This window comes from Delphinapterus leucas, chromosome 10 (genome assembly GCF_059928025.1).
Source record: "Delphinapterus leucas isolate spDelLeu-1000000601 "Yukka" chromosome 10, BTC_Dleu_Yukka2, whole genome shotgun sequence".
Classification (NCBI taxonomy): Eukaryota; Metazoa; Chordata; class Mammalia; order Artiodactyla; family Monodontidae; genus Delphinapterus; species Delphinapterus leucas.
Window position 1 is genome coordinate 56,663,700 of NC_143138.1, and position 20,238 is coordinate 56,683,937.

A 20,238-nucleotide genomic window follows, 5' to 3' on the forward strand; every position below is an offset into this window, starting at 1 on the left:
AAGATGCCTCCCATCCATCCCCAGTCATGCTTCCCCTGTGCTGTCTGACATGTGAGGTGCTGTTCAAAAGCTTTTCTCACTGGAGACCACAGACACCAGTCCTGCTGGGCCAAATGGTGGTCCAAGCATCGAGTCAGGATATTCTTAATACATGTAGGCTGGATTTTTTTCTCCTTGGAGGGCCTCAGATTTGACCGTGAGCTTGTGGCTGGTATGTCAGCAGTTTCCTCAAATGTAATATCATCACTATTATTATTATTATTTTATGAAGGAAGATGAGTGGGAGCTGATCAGAATCTTGGAAAACTTTTGCCCTTACCAGAATATTAGCCATGTGATTCATTATTTATTTTTTTTCCTCCACTGTCTTTCTAAAATCTGGGACAAAAAAGTGCAGAGTTGATCGGGAGCAGCTGGCTTTTGTAGTGGCTGTTTCTGGAACCTCTGGAAATAGGAATGGTTTTTTTCAAAGGTATGTTCTTGAAAGAAAGGTGAAATGCTCCAATGAATAGAACCTTTTGAATGAGAGTAGGATTCCTCATCCTCACTCTCCTCTCTCCCTTGCTCTGATGGGGGTTCCCTAGGGAGGCAGTAGGTGTCTCCCCCACATTTCATGACCACATCAAGGATGAATGGGTGTGTGGGTGGTCCTTCTGTTGGAGTTACCTAGGCGGAGGGCGAGATGTAACCCCCTGGGAAGGTGACCAACAGAGTAAGGCAAACAAAGAGCCATTCACACACTGGAAGAGGTATTGAAGAGTGCACTACTTTTCCAGAATACTTCTACTCAACTGACAAGAAGTGATACACTACTGGTGTATTCATTTATATGGCAAATATCGATGGAGCACTTGCCATGGATGTACTAGGCTTGGTGAAAACAAATAGGGACAAACTACTGCACACGATGCTCTTGGTCTAGAAGGGGAAACACACATGAAAACAGTAATTATAATTCACTGTGATCACTATAATCATGGGAACATGAGGGAGTTCCCTGGAAGCACAAGGGAAGAGGGCCCCCCCCCCATCTGAGTTTGAGTCCTCTCCAAAGCATACCTTGAGACAAGGATTTGAGAGTAAATTTGAGAGTGCAGGGAACAAAGGTAGAGGAGTAAAGAAGTTTACAGGGAAGCCTGCCAATAGGGTGCACCATACACCTGTGTATCAGTTAGTTATTGCTATGTAACAAATCACCCCAAACTTCATGCTCAGAAAACCCACCATTTATTCAGCTCTAGATTCTGTGGCTCATCTGTTTGGGTCTTCTGGTCTCCTGGGCTCCTTCATGGACCTGCAGCCAACTTCAGGTTGGCTAGGTGTCTCTGTTTGGGGGTCCAAAATCTAGAACACAGTGCACAAGGCCTCATGAGACCTGTTATAGAACTGGTCTGTTTTCACTTTTTGCCACATTCTGTTAGCCAAAGCAAGGTCACAGGGCCAGCCAGATTCAAGGGATGGGGAAATAAACTGTGCTTACCGCTGGGAGGAGCTATGTGTCATAAGACAAAGGATGTGAATAGAGAAAGGCTACCAATCAGCCCATCATACCCCGCTGCTGCAGGGGATTCTGGATCTTCATCCTGCAGGGAAACACTAGGGAACGGTGGGAAGCACACAGCTTAAAATTATTGTCTCTGAGGGGTGAAGGGGCTGGGGTGCTTGTACACCAGCTATGGAGAGTCATTGGTTGAGCACTACTCTGGGTTTGGGTGTGCCCTTCCAGCTTGTGACAGACAGCAGCCGGGTCTGGTTCTGAAGAAAGGTCCTCAGCTACAGAGATTCAGACACTGGCAGCTGGAAATCAGCAAGATCATTTGAAACAGTCTGAGGCGGGTGGCAAGGGCGTGGACGACGTCTTCTACACCCACTTTCTCAAAGAATCTCAGTTGATGCATTCATTCTGGAATGTCCAGCAGAAGTGTCATGCTACCTTTTGACACCCAGGCTTCTTTCCACTAACTTGTGGGGAATGCTTTCTTTCCGCATTTCCAAACCCCTAACATTCTCCATTACTGTGGTAACTTGATTTCCTCTTGCATGTTTCTGCAACTTACTCTGTTTCCCCTTCTCTCCCGAGCAGCACTGTGTATCACCCACCTGCTGAAGGGCATTTGGCTGTAGTGAAAACCCATGAGCCAGGTACAGGGCTGGGAGCTTTGTTCCTGTTTTCCTGAGGATAGCAGCAATGGCAGGTGAGGGAAGTGTCCACGGCACATCTCAGGCAGAGAGGATCGGGCCTCTGCCTGCTCCATCATCCCAGGAGGGACCTGGGTGGAGCTGGGCCAAGCAGCTGTGCTGCTTTGCAACCCTGGCTCCAGCCCAGCCCCAGGAGGAGCACAGACAGCGACTCCACTGTCCTACACAGTAACTCAGGCGGGGTGGAAAGAAGCCCAGCTCGAAGCTTCTTCATGGTTGGTGGTTCTCATGGATAGCGTAGCATTTCAGATGCAGAACAAGAAGCTGATAGGCAGGGATTTGAGTCACTTTTCTAGGTCAGAAAGAAAGCTCAGTAGCAGTGGCAGGAAAGAAAACCTGCTGGGAGGTTCCTGAGGCCAAGTCCAGTGTTCTAGCCGTTAGACCTGTGGCCTCTGTCTTTAAATAGCCTGTTTCTTGCTCCCACTCTGACGCGCTGCTAACTAGTTGGAATGACTTTGGGGAATACCTTCCTATCTCCAGGAGGATCTGATTTGTAGTTTTCTAAAGGGTAGACCAGCCTTGGTGTGAGGCCCTACCACACATAAGCAGCAGAGATCCATCCCAATGAATATTGGGTATCAGGGACAGCCCTCCCCCTGCTGAGCAGACACTAACCAAGATTTTTCATCTGGATGGTAAGAGGATGGGGAATCTGTAGAGGAGCCTTGAAGACAGAGCTGAGGGGTAACCATGGCAACCATAGAAGAGGCTGGGACCATGCTCACAGCTCCCTCCCCAGCCACCCAGGAAGGCTGGATCTACCTCACAGGTGTACCTAAGAAAATAGTATTTGCTAATATTTTCCTTGGCTTCTAAATAGATCCAACCATCAGAGGTTTTATGCGTAAGCATCTTTCCAGCAGGGCCAAAATGATATGGCTATCGTTTTCCTTCTCACTGGACATTCAACCTAAGAAAAGGATTTACCAAAAGAATGTAGCAAATGGATCCTTCACTTCTCTCAGATCAAGAGCAAACAGGGAGCCACATGCTGTTGGGGTTTTTTTGTTTTGGTTTGGTTTTTTTGCTCAGATTTTTGCAGTTTATTCTGTGTGACTGTGGCGTTGGTCTCTTGCCACAAATGCTAGACGCACCCATCCTGGGGCAGACTTAGTTACTGGAAGAAAAGCCAAATTCCAAAGATGCACAGTTGTTTTGTTTTCTGAAGTAAATCTTCCCCCAAACATATTTTTCTTGGACATGCCCTCTTATTAGCATCTCTCCCAAATTTGTTTACAGCCACCTGATATAACCTCAGGCAAATCAGAAAGTGGCCCTGCTTCTCTTGGTAGGTGGAAAACCAAAGACCACTTTGGCTTTCTCCCCAGAGGTCACTGCCCCTCCTCCATGGTGACAGGCCAAGGTGACAGGCTTAGGTAGAACATAAGCTGCCCATAAATCACCTCGTTGCAATTGCCATGAGAGGGAAGGTACTAGGTAAAGAACTTCTAGATTTTATGAGCCTTCCTCCCTGACTCCATTCCAGGTGATCTTGATCCAAAAATGATGAGGCTGGGTGGAGGCTGTTGGTACCACGCCCAGATCATTTTATGGTACAGGTGCCCCGTTCCCAGCTGCCATTAAGTGTCCCCTGCCAAGGCTCACAGCTGCCCTTCCTCTTATCTGGAGAAGGGCCCTTGCCTCATGGAAGTCGCCTTGCCTGAGAGGTTACACCCATCTTGGGCAGCCCTCTCCAATGACTGCTGATTTAAGGTACAAAAAGCCAGCCTCTTGCCTCAAGTGCCAGTAACTCTATGCTGTGTTTTGTGCTCCAGAGCCCCCTGTGAATCAGGCCAAGGCTAGACTGTACCCAAGACCACCTTGGTCTTACTTGCATAGACTCTTCCCCACTCCAGTCCTGCTTCCCGTGGCATCCCTCACAACCACCTGAATCCTTCCTTGCTGCCAGGGAACCTCACCTGAGATGCTGGAGAGCTCACACCTCACAATCTGTTCCTTCTCAGATCTCCTGGCCAGGAAGTCTGAATCTTTTTCAGAACCGTGAGTTTCAAAAGGAAACCAAATTCAATGTATTTATCAGATATGAGTGGGGGAAAACAGTTGCCAGTGGGCTTTTATCTGCCCTCTTGGAATTGGAGGGTTTTTGGATTTTTAAAAACCAGGACTGTGGAGTGATGAGTTAGGAGGTCCCTTCAGGGGGTGAGTGGAACTTTGTGTCTTTTAGGAATACTTCTGGTTGCTTCTTCCCCAGGACTTTGTTTTTAAAGAGGACTATCCAGACGCAGGGATAAAAGGAGAGGGGCCCCCTGTGAGATACAGCTTTCATTGCAAAATGTCCTCCCTGTGGGAGCCAGGGCAGATACAGTCCTCAGGGCATAAAAGTCACGTGCTGCTCAGGTGAAGTGAGCAGCCTTCCTGGCCAGGAGCGATGGCTCTTTTTTGAGAATGTTTACTGTGATAATGAGATTTGAACAGGAGGTGAATGCCATTGTTTCAGTCCACAATTGTGTTTCTTCAAGGGAAAAAAAAGACACATTTTTAAAGTTTTCATATATTTTAAAATTTATTTATTTATGGCCGCGTTGGATCTTCGTTGCTGCACGTGGGCTTTCTCTAGTTGGGGCGAGCGGGGGCTACTCTTCTTGTTGCAGTGTGCAGGCTTCTCATTGCGGTGGCTTCTCTTGTTGAGCATGGGCTCTAGGCATGTGGGCTTCAGTAGTTGTGGCACACGCGCTCAGTAGTTGTGGCTCACAGGCTCTAGAGCACAGGCTCAGTAGTTGTGGCACAGGAGCTTAGTTGCTCCACGGCATGTGGGATCTTCCCAGACAGGGATCGAACCCGCGTCCCCTGCATTGGCAGGCAGATTCTTCACCACTGCACCACCAGGGAAATCCCAAGTTTTCATATTTTTTTTCTGGAAGAAAATTGTTCTTTGTGTGGAAGAACACGATTCATTTAACCTCCTGAGCCAAGAAGGAGAAAATTCTCATTTACGCACCTCTCTGTCCAGCTTCCCCAGGTTCGTCGATTTTAAAGATGGATCATGGTTACACCTGGAAGAGTAGGATTGAGATGAAGGAAACCAACAGCAGTTACAAATCTCTTATTCTACACCTTTCAGAAATGCACGTCTTCCTTTTCCTCCTGATGTCGGAGGCTAAGCATGCTGTCCATCCCTCCCTTCACCTGGCCTCTCATCATCATTGGTGACTCATCAGCACTGAGTTAGTCCCTCCCTCTCACTTGCCATAGGACACAGGTTCCTAACCTGAGGATATGGGTTCATATCCTCTTGGTGGTCTGCACTTTGAATTCATGGGGTCTGTGAATTTAGATAGGAAAACAATCACAGCTTTATTTTCACTAACTTCAAAGTAAAATTTAGCATCATAGTCAATTGTCAATGTAGACGACAAAACAGAGTAACATTAGCAGGACCTGTGACTGTCACACATAGAAATCACTGATATTTTCACATCAAGTTACAATGTTGCACATATTTCAAAATATCATTCACATTCATCTCTACTTCAAAGTTATGGTAGCTATGTGATCTACCGCCAAACCTTATTATTCAGTGTTATTTTAAAAACCCATATTCATAAACCACATATTTTTAAACATAATTATCACTGTATAGCTGGTTTTTTTATAACTCTATTTTTCATTTTATGCATTTAAAAACATTTTGAAAAGGGGTCCATTCACTTCACTAGACTTCCAAGAGTATCTGGTGACAAAAACAGGTTAAAAACCCCTGCTCTAGAAGTTTTCCCTGATTTGGGGAAAAGATACATGTTGGAGAAACAAACCTTTTGCTCTGCTTACCGGAATAGACAAAAGATTTTTATTATAATATCCAGAACTGAGACTTTATTATAAGGCCTGTGTCATATTATTATACATTTTTCTCTTTTTTTAACGTGGGGTCAAACCTAGAAGCCGCTGGAGAAAGTATTTCCCGGACCCTGTAGCTCCCAGCATCTATGATACACTGGTGATGAAGTAAAACATTCATTCCTTGTTTGGGTTTGTTAAAGACACGGGTAACTGTCTATCACAGCTTTGATGAGCTCAAGAAAACCAACGCTTCAGGCCCAAAGCAGAGAAACTGGGCATCGTGGTGAATGTGGTAGCCACTTTGTGCACAAATGGGCACATGTGTGGTTGTTTGAAGTGCTGCATCTGGAGTGTCTATTCTTGTTTCTACCTTTGGGGACCCAGGTGGGAAGAGCCACTTTCCTCTGGCCCCTATGACTGCTCACCTCACAGGAAGAAGTTTCCAAATCAGGGAGGCTTGTAATTTCAATACACTTCATTGTCTGTGACCATTTACATCCCCCATTTGGTTCTTGAGCTAGAAACAGGGAAAAATGATGGCCATGACAGAGTTATTTGTGGAGGGACCACGGTGGCCCTGCCGACTTGGGCTCTCTTGAGTTGTCTGGCCTGCCAGCATCATGAAGTGCAGGTTCACTTCTTGCATTTTAAATGCATGGTGGCTGAGTTTAACGGGCGGTGTGTGTGGTGCAGGGTGACACTGGGCCGCTGCTGGTCAGGTCATCCATTGCTGCACACCATCCCCGTCATGACATCAGACCTCTGGGCAGCCCGCAAATTTGGGGAATTCCTCTGCCCCCCAAAGTACTCTTTGTCTTTAATCCAGTTGTTATAGTTGGTGAACCTGATTTGTTCCAGATGTTGTAAGATTTAGTGATTCCGGAAACTACTCCTCACGTCGAGGCTGATGAGGATTTGAATTCCTCTGTTCGCTGGAAACCAGCAGTTCTTTTCACAGTTAAGCAGATGGGGCAGGAGGAGGGAACCTAAGCTTCTTGGAGGGGCAGGGAGGGCCCTCGGGCTTCTCATGTCTGCCTTGTTAGAAAGAAGGTAGCCTTTGAAGCAAATACTGATTCTATAACTAAATGAGTTATTAAATGAGCCAGAGCTGGGGCAACATTGATGCTAGCAAAATCAGTGAGGATATATAGACATGTTTTTTTTTTTTTAAGTAACACATATTTACATGAACGATCTGAATGTTGCTAAGGAAACCACTATTTTAGTTCAGATCACCTTAGTAAATACTTTTCTCTTACTTTATGAGCATAAAACCATCCAAAGGGGGTACATATGAGGGAGATAGAGGTATTTCTGATTTCACATAAGTGGTTTTCAAAGCAGAAATTCACTCCCAGGAATCATTTCCCTGACCCTCTGTAAACTTTAGTTGACATGCCTTACAGAGGTGCCCCGTGATCTCTGTCTGGAGTTAACAGCCATGTGGGTCTGTTTTGCATGATTAGAAGGGATTTATAAAGCATGGCAAGATGTGAAGCACATCTCAAACTCTATGTATAATAGCCCACTGTTGGAGAAGGTTGAAACCTACACCCGTACAGATAGCATATTCTGTTTAACAGAGTATTATTGGTTTATGCAGTTTTTGAGGATATAAACAATATGAATACTAAAGCTCCTTAAAATTATAGATTTAAAACAAAAGCAGAAATTAATTAATGTAGATTGTTGCTGTTTAGATTTTTTTTAAGTGTATTTGAAAGTAGACAAATGCCCAGATAGATGGTGGTGGGGGTCTGGGACAACCTGTGTAAGTGACCCAGGGATTCAGCTGCAGCCCAGCCAGGTGACTGGGGTGTGTATCCAGGGAAACCAAAGTCAGGAGGAGAAGCTGAGTGGTGACAGAGCTATGTGCGTTGGGCACACCTGAGAAGCAGGTGGGTCCCTGACGTGGCACTGAGTTTTGAACAATGCAGAATAGTTTGCAGGTTATAAAATAAGGGGATCCTGAGCTGGTCGGTATGAGGATCATCAAATGGGTTAGATCAGATGATTGTGGGGTGAGGCTGTAAACCACAGGAAGTTTCCCCTGGCCTGGGCTTTTGTGGGGCCAGCTGTACGATAACCACAGGACAAGATGAATAGTTGGGCAAAAGTAACAGCTCCTACCATTCTAGAGTATATTAAAATATAAAACAAGATTAGATTTGATTTCTTAAATCTATTCAAAAGTGTACATTTTAGGTACAACATCTTTTTTGGGCATTTCTTGGTGATTCTTTTGACCAAAAAAAAATGTTTTTACCAAAAAAAAAAAAAGTGATATCTTTTTTGGTGGTCTTAGTTAATAAAATAAATTCCTAAATGTTTGCCACAATAGCTAGAACCTTCAAAATCAGGAAACTTTAATGACTTTTCATGACAGTGAAAATTGGTATTTGGATTCTATATACTTTGATGTTTCAGTGAGTTCTATAGGAATGGGCAGTAAAACTATTAAACTAAGTAACTAACTAACAAAGTAAAACTAACTAAAATGAGCCAGCAATACAAAAACAATTCCCATCCCTGTAGGAAGGAGGAACTTTGGAGCTTACACTGGAACATTCCGTGGGGACTGAATCCTTTGTAGTCCCTTGCTGGAACTCAAGGTTTCCTTGTCCAGAGTTCCATCACATGAAAATTGGGGAAAGGATAGCTTCCCTAACTTATTGCAAGCTGAGAGTAAGGGACTAAGAATCTAAAAACATAGTGCATTTATCTGTTCCCCACCTTTCTTTGCTCTGTTCATAGGAGCCTGACTCTGAAAAACTACATTTCCCAGGCTCCTTTGCCAACAGACTTCCTGTTAAGTTTGGCCAATGAGAGCACCGTTGAGAGGCTGAAGGGAGGGAGAAGGAGAAGAGTCAAGGTATTTCTCCCAACCCCACCCACTTCATGCAGCATCTCTGGTAATAGCTACATCCCCTCTGTGGTCTCAGCCTCTTCTTGGCAGTCCCAGCTCTGGTCACAACCTCCTCCCTCAGTCCCTCCAGCTTCATGGATAATAGTTACTTCTAATCTCTGGTTTTCCTCATCTCCCCTTGTTTTCTCTTTTGGCTCTTCTGGCACCTTTGTTCCTAGTTCCCCGTTTTAACCTCTTCCAGTGAACTACCTGGCATGGACTCTGTTTTGCTAGCTGCACCCTGACTGATACAGTGTGTTTGAATCCTGGCACCTCCATTAGGTAAACTGGTACTACCACTAATTACCCAATAAGTTCCTAAGTCACTTATATCACTTGGTACTCAATGTCATTGCAAAATAGGGAGGAGATTGCTCTATAATCAATTCTGAAGTCCTTTTCAGCTTTAAAAGACCATGAGTCTCTAAACTTTGATCTTATAAAACTGTGTGTATCACTCCACGTCTGACTCGGAGATGTTTTTATCATTTACTCCCCAGGACATGGCTTAGCCTTCATAATATTCTATGTGTACAGAATATGGTGAAGGCATTCCCAGTGGCTTCTTACCTCTAAAGGCTGATGTTGGCAGCTTTTTCCTTTGGAGACATAAAAATGTTGGGATTTTGAGAATGGGTTTATACAGTTTTGTATAGATTGCTAAGGAGTTGCCTGTGTCACAGAGGCGAGGCCTCCAGTCTGGCTCTTTGAATGCAAGTGCTTCTGTAATGAAGAATCTCAGGGGCTTTGAAGCAACTCTCAGATGCAGCAGTAGGCTTGACTGTAAAAACTCTCATCCTGTAGAGGTGAACAGAGGCTGAAGACCAATCACCGTAATGACATTCTAGGACAAAGTGGTGTCAACACTTGCGCCTTGGAGGTATTGACAGCTGCCTTCCTGGGTTGCGAAGCCAAGGACAGCCCCTTATAGAGTGCCTGCCCTGCAAAAATGGGTTCAGAAATTTGTGCTTGCTGCCATTTGTGTCTTCTCTAATTGGTCCCTAGTCATTCTCCCCAAAGTGAATTGCACTGGGGAAGCTCAGAAATATATACTCCTCAGATTCAGCAAGGGTGGTGTGCTATGTGACTTACCTTAAGGTGCACTGGTTTAGGGCAGGGACAATATTAAAAATAGTTAACAACCTGCGCAGCAGGCATACCTACCTTTTAGAAGCAGTCGCCAGGCATAGACAACCAGAACAGTGCCCCTGGTGCAACCCACTGGCGGTCAGCCCTGGGTTAGGGGTGTGTTCAGTCACCCATACCTATGTTTCCTGGAACCATGGGAAGAAACGGAGACTATGGCACCTGAGGTGGATCCTTATGATGGTGGCATGAGAAGGAAAGTGAACAGGATGTGGATCACAAGGGGTGGAGTGGGGTTTCTTGAAGGCCTGGAGCCCCTTTCAGATGGTCAGAGATAACAGGATTAGCTGATCTGACCTGCCAGAAACAGGCCTTATTCACCAGGTCATAAAGCTGGCATAGGGCCCCACCACAGGCACTGTCAACGCTGTCAAATCCCTTTACCCTTATGTGCTGGCCTGGCGTCCGGCTCCCAGAACTGCATCTCTCTGCCTACTCTACCCACCGGGTAGCAGTCCAGGTAGCAGGCCATAGGTGCTGGGAATAGATGCTCTCCCTTTCCCACATCATCCCTCAACCAGTGACTGGAGTTGGCACATAAATTCTTCCTTCATTGCACAGATGCGACAACTCAGGACATTCCTTATGGCCTAGATCTGTGTGGTTTACCTCCTTTTTGCACCACATCACATGTAACCAATGAGGTTCCCCTGCCCAGTGTACAACTTGGGGCATCACATTTTGGTAAAAGTCAAAATTATCTTCTGGGGCAGAAAAGTACATATGTGGGACACCTTTTTTAAAAAATTTTACAATATTCATTGCAGCATTTTATAAGCAGGTGAGTTTCAGGAGCTAAATATTATCAATTTTATGTCTTTAAATACTCAATTTTATTTTTACCCCAGTTTATTTTCCCTAGACCTCTATTTTGCAAGTAACATGAGCAAATCTGTGCCATTGAAACTTAATTACAGACAACCATATTATATGTTAGAAGTACAATACATAGCATTTGCTGAGAATCTAGAACAGTGCTGACCAATAGGCTTTAAACTTTTTAAACTTTCTGGTAGCCACATTGAAAAATAAAGTGGAACTGGTGCGACAGATTTTATTTAGTGTATCAAAAATCATTTAAACATGTAATTAATACTAAAGCAATGATTGAGATTTTTTTTTTTTTTTTTGCGGTACGCGGGCCTCTCACTGTTGTGGCCTCTCCCGTTGCAGAGCACAGGCTCCGGACGCACAGGCTCAGCGGCCATGGCTCACGGGCCTAGCCCCTCCGCAGCATGTGGGATCTTCCCGGACCAGGGCACGAACCCGTGTCCCCTGCATCGGCAGGCGGACTCTCAACCACTGCGCCACCAGGGAAGCCCTGATTGAGATTTTTAAATCCTTTTTTGTTTTATTGCACTAAGTCCTCGAAATCTGGTGTGTGTTTTACACTAATTCAGACCTGCCGCATTTCCAGTGCTCAAAAGGCACATGTGACCAGTGGCTACCATATCTGACAGCACAGGTCTAGAACATACTATGTTGTCTCACTTAGTAGATGAGAGAGCTGGGGTAATTATACACCAGTTCTCATCAGTCATTGTTTGAGGGCTGCTACAGGGAATGTCAGGGCAGGGGCTTAATTCTTAGGCATTTAGCTGGCCTGTAGCAAAAGGTCCTCCGGCAAAAGATGGGGATGCTGGCAGATGGAATTGCAGCCTTGGAGGCTGTAGAGATAAGACGCCCAGGGACAGGAGCAGAACCACCCATACATAGCCTACTACGTTTTGCAATACCTTCACTTTGGTGCCTTATTATTTATTAACAAATTATTTGCAACACACCTGGCATTGGTGACTCAAGATAACTGTTAAGTTTACTGGCCTAGAGGATAAACTCAGCACTCTGACATTCAAGGTCCATGGGAATCTGGACACAGCCTACACATTCTATCAGTATTGTCCTCCTACTCATCTTATTGCTAAGAATGTCCTTTTCCTGCCTCTTTCCATGTTATTTCTGAGTCACTTCCATCCCTTTATCTTTTGTTTACTTTTTTCTCTGCCTGGAATGTCCTTCCTATTTGTCTGTCCCCCCATTTGCTCCTCATCCTTTAAAATTTGCTCATTTTCTACATCTCTCAGGGAACTTCTTACAGCAACGTCAGTCTACAGTGATTTCTTTGCTCTGGATTTCCCTTGCCTCTTATACTGCACCTGTTCTTTTGTCATGACTTGTCTTATCAGCTTCATGGTGCATCTCCTTCACATAATAATTTATTTGGTACCTTGTGCTCATATTCCTCATAGGAAGACATCCGATGAACAACTGTGGTTTTATGTGGGTTTTTTCATGTTTGTAATTTTAAGCACTAAAAGTTGAAAAGCTATGATAGCTGTCAACGAAGTGCCAAGAGGGAGATTGTCCAGCATAGCTGCTGAAGGCATCTGGAGTCATCCTGAATGCCTCCACCAACTTCAAGGAAAATTGTCAAGAGGAAAAATAAGCACTCACAATAGCTTTTGTAAAGAGATGACACCACCCAGTATTCTAAATATTCTAAATGGTAAGAAGGCAACTACGATTTCATTTCTCATCCTATACCCGAATAAGTGTTATGTAACTTTTATACCGTTTAGTTGTATTTTTATGTACTTTAGGAGCAATGGCACACAGGGGGAATCGCTGGCCCAGGAGTTAGGAGGGCTGCCTGGCTCTGCCACTATCTTCTGTGTGGCCTCAGGGAAGTGGTTAATTCTGGCCTTTATCTGCAAAATGATGACTCAAGTGAGTCCCCATCCAGCTGTCAAGTTCCATTTCTGATTTTATGATGTCTGCTCATTTTTAAGACTAGGAATTGTTTATGATTTTAAATTACAGTGGCTATAATTTATGTCACTGCTTTTATGGCACATTGTTGAGGATATCTGTGATTTGTTGGATGCTGAATCCTTACTCAGGAATGTGGCCCCCGATTTTGACATTTCTCCTATGGGAGAACATGTTCTGCTTCACAGTGTCCTTTTTAATATGATTTCCGTGAATGGAGAAACCAGTGTGTGTGGGTGTGGGTGTGGACAATCGGTCTTAGCCAAATTTTTGTTGACAGGGCTATCATTCCATTAATTGTAGGATTCATGGTTCACTTCCTTGATAATACTTTGTGTAATATCCCCGATGGCCTTCCCCTAACCCCACTGTCCCTGCAGAATCCCTTCTTTGTCCTCTCATCACATACAGGGTTTCGTAAGGGTCTCATAAGGATGTTTGCTTATCCCTAAGGGTCGGCAGGTAGCACATATTGACATTAACTTATGTCGCACATGTTTGTTTCCTCCACTAGACTGTGAGTGAATTCCTTGAAGGCTGGAACCTGTATCCTTGGTGCCTAAATTGAGAAGGTAGTTTTAAAAAGTGATGGATGGATAAATGATTAGAAAGAGGAAGGGAGGGAGGATGGAAGGAGGAAGGCAGGAAAGGAAAGAGTAGGTGGATTTGGCTGCCCTGTAGTATTACCCTAGTTGTCATTATCAAATATAGTTGTGGTTCATAAATATAATGTCAGTCTTAATGACAGTATAACAGGAAGTTTTGTGAACTCAAATACAGTTGACTAGAATGTGCTTGACTTAACCCCTGTCTTAGCATCCTTTACTCAGGCTAAATTTAAACTAGCAGCAAAAGAAAATAAAAGTATTATATTCTATAAAAGATAGATTATAACCACAAGTTATTTAAATAAGGTCATTGTTTATATCTTTAAGACTTAAGGAAGGTCTAAAATGATCTAATAGAAAATTATTAAACACCAATTTAGCTGCTTTAGTTTCTTTCCTTAGTATCTTTACCAAAGAATTATCTGCATAAAACTGTTTCTGTGATGGTAGAAAAGGAAGAATTTGCTTTAGTGACCTTTAATGGTTCAGCATAGGATGATTTGGTATGGAAATGTATTGCATTTACCCAATAAGGAACTTTGAATGGTATGTGTTTTTAATGTACAGTAATGAGTGAGGTCAAAGTACAGTTTCTACAGTGATCCTCAGGTACCACACGACCACTAAGATGCCCGTAGCAGCATCTGACATTTGGAGTATTGAATGAATTGGCACTAAACTTCAATATAAACCCAACATGTTCACAAACAGCTGCTGTAAGATGTATTAGAACAGTTATATTTATTATTTTTGATAAAACATGAGCAAGATGTTTCCAGCAGGCTGTATGTGTGCTGTAAGATAAACTTTATAGAAACTGTACAGTTTGTACCTTATGCTAGTGAGTAATCATGCCTTTCATATAAAAGTACACCAGAGTCATTGGTGTACATAGAAATCTGACCCACTTAAAAGACTGCAGAATCAAATTAGAATTAATGGGAAAATTTCTCAGAGACTAAAATGCCTTGAAAATTAGAAAGATTGTTCTTCAATAAATCAGAAAGCACCCGTGGAATGTTTAGCACAAAAACACTGTGCCTCGTTGTTTTACTCTTTTAGCAGTCCCGTCCGAGAGGTTGGTCTTCACGGAATCCTGTTTTTTTCAGATGTCATTAAATGACATTTCTTGCCAAAGCCCTTCCTGGCTGAGCTGGAGATTATATAAGAGTTGTAGCTCAGACAGCCTTCATGATGAAGGAAGTTTGGCACCAGCTCCAGCATAGCACCTCCATGGCCTGGTGACCTTGATCAGAGCGGACTCCCCTGTGGAGGGCTCGGCATCTTCACCTGTAAATGTAAAGATTGAACTCATGATCTGTTGTGGGGAGGTCATGCATGCCATTCATTCATTCAGCAAGGGTTTGTTGAGCACCTACTGTGTGCCAGGCACCATTCTATCCCTGAGGGTTCAATGATGAGCAAAACCAGACAGAAGTCCCTGCCCCCTGGTGCCTAGATCCTAGTGGGGAGAGAGATCATCCTTAATCAAACAGCCACACAAATAAATATGTCATGACAACCTTGGGAAATGCCATGAAGGGCTGGTGGAGCCCTGGGGCTGAAGAAGCTCATAATAGGGAGATTTATTTCACCCAGACGGGAGACCAGAAAGGGCATCCTAAGGGTGTGACAGGCGAGGGGCTGGAGAACGCAGGCAACGATGGAGAGGGACGGGCTTTGAAGGCACAGGAGGCACTGAGTTCTAAGCTCAGCAACTTGACTACCTTATCTCCCTGCATCTCGATTTCCTCATCTGTAAAAATACAGCTGACATCAGGAACTTTTCATGCTGTCATGCTGTTGAAGGTTTCAGGACAACTTGTTTGAAAGTACCCAGCACCAGGCAAACTACATTGCATTTCATTTCTAAGAATAGCTTTGGAAGCAGAGATCTACCGTTTTGTACGTGGACTTTTCAGATGTGAAGAAAGAGTGAAAACAGCTTTGAGGCTTCTTTTGTTAAAACGTCTGAGTTTGCTTTCAGCCCTGGAAGGTCCCTGGCTTCCCTTAATCATAGAGCCATGTTTGCCTTACTTGACTTTGAAAACCTGGGAATGACCTTGCTGCCTGATTAAGTGACAGAGGCTTTAGGGGCTGACAGAAGATTAGACATCCCTGGCCTGATCCCTTGCTGTTTACACACAAGGGAAGGAGGCTGATCACATGAATGACAAAACTGGAGTGAGCAGGCAGCCCCTGCCCCATGGTCCTGGGCTTTTCTGTCTTGTCTCTCTTCTTAATATTTCATTTGGAAACTATGGATACTTTCTGAGGCTACTTGTGGGTGCTTAGGCAATTCCTTCTTGAGATAACGCAAGGCTAATGCTCTCTCATAACTCTTCAAGGCCTGAGAATTACTTCTTTAATCTTAAAAAAGCAAACAGGAGGACAGAAATAACCCATCAATTGTTTAAAATGAAAATGGCCAACAATAATAAATAATTGCCACAATAGGTTGAGGTCAGGGTCTTCATTTACTGGAGGCCATTCAAGAATTTGAAACTTTTCTCCAAGTTAATTTTTCACATCTTGTTTGGATCCTCAGAGCTCTTGCTTCCAAAACCAAGGCCATCAGATCTCTCATTGCACGTTATTCTTGTTGACGTGCCAGGCATGCAGGAAAGTGAGGTCCTCTCTTCATGGATGGGTAATGATGATCCCCTCCCCCACAAAAATGCATATTTCAAAGTTTTATAGCCTACTGAGATTTTGGAGAGTTCTCTTCTCTTTCATGCTGTATTAATGGTTGCAAACAACAATAAACATGTGCTTGTTAATTTAAGTGGAAAAGGAATTTATTGGAAGGATATGGGTTGGTTCAGAGCCTAGGCAGGAGGGAGAGGCAAGGCTTAGCCCAGGATGCCAACCCTGGGCTCTCAACTCCTCTGCAACCACCTCAGATGATCTCAGACGGCCCTGGTGTCATTGGGCAGCCCTCAAAATTCGTGGCCCCAGTTGGCAGCATCCACCCCCCACACTGAGGCCACTTGACCACCCTTAGATCACGTGACTGCACTTGGTTAAGTGCCCACACTTGAACAAGAGAAGGGCAGAGGGAGGGTCTGCCCCTTTTCTGCTGATAGTTCTTCCACCTCTCTCGAGATTCCCCCCAAACAATAACGTGTCAGGATGCTGAGTGGCCAAAAGTAACAACTGTCCGTTACTCAAACCCTCATATGCTTGATGACATCTGCCACTAACTGGCTGGCCAGTCAAAGATCGGCCTCCAGTGTGAATTTATTTTGTCCAAAACTCACATTATCTAATAATCATCAGCCTCACGTGCATCTTCACCCTTGTCATCATCCTCACCACCATCATCCTCATCCCGTTGATGGTCCTTTCACTCCCCCGCTCTCCTGGGCTGCCATTTCCCTCCATGTCCTCACCCTTCAAATATTCCCCTCTCCCCCTCTCCCTTCCCAGTCTTTGACGCTGCTTCTATTTCACTGCAAAGTGGAAGCAATCACAGGGGAACTTTCATTTGTTCCTGCCACCCTTCTACTGATGCATCTGGGCCATGCGCTCCACTTTCTCACTTCGTACCAGCTGAGGCCTGCCCCTCCGTTTGTTCACCAGGCCATCCAGCAGCTGTGCCCTGTCATGTCTTTATTAATTGTCCCCGGTCTAGTAGATCCTTCCTGTGATCATGTAAATATGCCATGATAATTCCCATCTGAAAAGAAAAAAACAATTCCCTTGAGCCCACTTCCCCCACCAGCTGTCAATCCTATTTCTCTGCTTTCCTTTATAGAAAAATTCCTCCAAAGAGTCAGCTGTGCTTATTGTTTCCATTTCTTCTCCTCCTACCTCTCTCAGACCAACTCCGATCATCCCTGTCACTGCACTTCAGCAGTTCTTATCAAGATCACCAATGGCCTCCAGATGGCTAATTCCAGTGGCCAGTTCTAATTCCTCATGTTAGATTACCACATTTGACGAAACTGATTACCCCTTTCTTGAAGCATGTGGCTGCTTGGAGACTGTCTCTCTTGGTTTTCCTCCCATCTCCTTAGCCACTCTTTTTCAGTCTCCTTTGCTGGCTCCTTGTCATCTTTAGCTCCTAAACATGAGACCCCCTTCTCTAGTTACAGGCATTCCCTAGTGATCATTTCTAGTCCACCCAAATGCATACCTCCAACCCTGACCCCTCCTTCCACTCTAGACCCTTACATCCAACTATCTCAGCATCTCTTCTTAAAAATCCAATAGGCATTTGGATTTTCTCTGCTGACCTTCTATACCCATGGTCTTTCCCATCTCAATAAGTGACCCCTCTTCCCTTCATCCAATCCATAAGCAAAATCTGTTGGTACAACCATTGAGACATCCAGAATATGACCTCAGCTTCTACATTGTGGTCTGGGCTGCCATCTTCTTACACCTGAATTATTACAAGTACCTTCAAACCAAGCTCTCCCCTTCCCCCCCCCCCCAACCACTCACTCCGGACTGTTCACATCACATCCAGTGAGCCTTTAAACATTGAAGTCAGGTCACACCATGCCCTGCTCAGAGGCCTGCAGGAGCTCCTGTCTCAGAGGCAAACCATGGGCCTAGGGATGGCCCACAATGCGTGGTCTGCCCACCCCTACTCCCTTCACCTCTAAGCCCATTTCCTCCCACTCTGCCCCTTACTCACTCCTCTCCAGCCACACGGGTCTCCTTGCTGCCCTTGAATACACCAGACACAACTTTTCCTTTGCTAGTTCTCAGTTATCTGGGTATCTTGCTCTCTTTCTTTCTTCCAATTTCTACTGAGAGGTCACCTCATCAGTGAAGCTTCCCTGATCAGCCTATTTAAAATTGCACCCCACTCTCCCTCCAAATCTGGTGTCCTCTATCCTTCTTACCTTTTGTAAGTTTTCTCCGTTGCTCTTATCACAATCTGACCTGTATGTTTGCTTCTTTGTGTATGTGTTTTTTGTCTCCTTGAAGCTACAGGAAAGCAAGAAATCTCTTTTGTTCACTGCTTTCTCTAGCACATAGAGTAGTGATTGGCATGTAGTAGGTGCTCAGAAATATTTGAATGAATTACTATATGACCAAATTCCATGTATAGGTTATTAAATGTCTTATAATTTTCCAAGTTGGATGCACTAGATTTCACATGAGCCACAGGACAGCTTAGTGAGTTAGGCAACACAGGACCATAGAACTCCCCGTGCTTAGATGACGAAGCTGAGGCCCATGGGGGCTGACTGAGTGCCCCAGGACGCATGGCTAGTTACTGGGCTTCCTGGGGCTTGTAGTTCTGATCCCAGTAGAGTTTCTGCCCCCACTCTCAGCTATCCCCTGAAGCCTCATGTTATATCAGTGAAAGCTTCAGAACACTTATTGCTGTTCATGTTTCCTTGCAGTGTTGATGACAGAACCCCGTATCTAGCTATGGGGGCTGTGAAGAATATCTCCCTAAACATCTCCATCTCCAACCTCGGGGACGATGCCTATGATGCCAACGTGTCCTTCAACGTTTCCCGGGAGCTCTTCTTCATCAACATGTGGCAGAAGGTAAGAAGGACCCACATCTAGTGCATTTGCTGACTTTCATCATACCTTGGAATATGCAGTGATTCTGCAGAGGTTATTCCTTTATGTGGAGGATCGCTTGGAATTATAATTTTTTCCTCCTGAACTTAGAAAGAATTGTTGGTAAAAGCCAAAGAAACCGTAAATACCCACGATGCATCAGAGCCATATCCATATCTCACACTGTTTCCCATCCCTTCTCTCTTGTGAAACCCTCTCTGCACAGTTTTATGTCTGGCCCCTTCTCTGAGATGATACAGTCATCATCTCCGGCACACGCATGTTCTAGAATATTCCCACTGTAGGTCAGTAGTTGTTGTGAAAAACCAGATAAGAAATGAGAACAGATCACTGCTTATCATACACATTATCACCAGTGGTGCCCTTGATGTTTTCCATTCGAGGGTCATGAACATCTGCCTCTGCTTTGGCATATTGATTTAGTCCTGAGATATTTTAGTGAATTGAGGAAATTAAATTATTTCCATGAATTGAGTGAGTTTTAAAGAGCGATTTAATTTATTTGCATGATTGACGTTTAAATAGCATGACTCAGAAAGGAAAAAGGAGCTGGGATTCTCTCTGGTCCCATAATCCCCCTCAGTGAACCACTTTGGGGAAGAAAGTGTAATGGGTCTCAAACGTAGGCGGCAGGAGGAATGAGTGGACTCAGATAGACCGACTTCTACCTGGTGGTTGTCTGACTGTGGGCAGCTGTTCCGATGGGAAGTTTTGCAGCTTTTCAAAGTGTTCACAGATTTGAACTGCAGCGCCTTGATGTCTGTGTAAAAATGGAGCCGGAATCACTTTCCAAGGGAAACCTTGGCCCTGCCCACAGGTGAGCGCTTGGTGTGCCTTCGGGCGGTGGGCAGCCTCTGTCCAGGCACAGGTCCTGCTAGGCTCAGTTGTTTGGACAGGACTGTGCCAACCCTGCCCGGCTTAGGGGGCAGCTGGCATATGGAGACATCCTGAAAGGCGCTTCAAGAACATCCCAAGCGGTCATGTTAGAATCTCTGATGCTCCGTAGCTTCTGGAGCTACAGGGTAGGGGAGGCCACAGAGGCATTGAATGCAAGAAGGGCATGCTTTCCAGCCACTTCTACACCCCCAAAATTGTCCCTGATTTAAGCCCAGTCCAGAGGGAGCCAAGAATCTTCAGGGTTCTATTACCTGGCTGTGCACCGAATCTCTTTTACAGAATGTCATGTCTGTGATGGATCTTCTTGTGGGGCGTAGGAGGGTGGATGGGGGGAGGGGGGTTCACTCAGGGACCAGACCT

At 44.7% G+C, this 20,238-nt stretch overlaps 1 protein-coding gene across 1 annotated transcript in view; it reads left to right on the top strand.

Moving 5' to 3' along the window:
- The window catches only part of ITGA9 (integrin subunit alpha 9), a 356,219-nt gene that overhangs the window by 204,208 nt on the left and 131,773 nt on the right, over nucleotides 1–20,238 (top strand). The window contains exon 18 of the mRNA XM_022553838.3: nucleotides 18,792–18,942. Within this exon, the coding sequence (XP_022409546.1) occupies nucleotides 18,792–18,942 (151 nt within the window). The remainder of the gene's footprint in view (nucleotides 1–18,791; nucleotides 18,943–20,238) is intronic.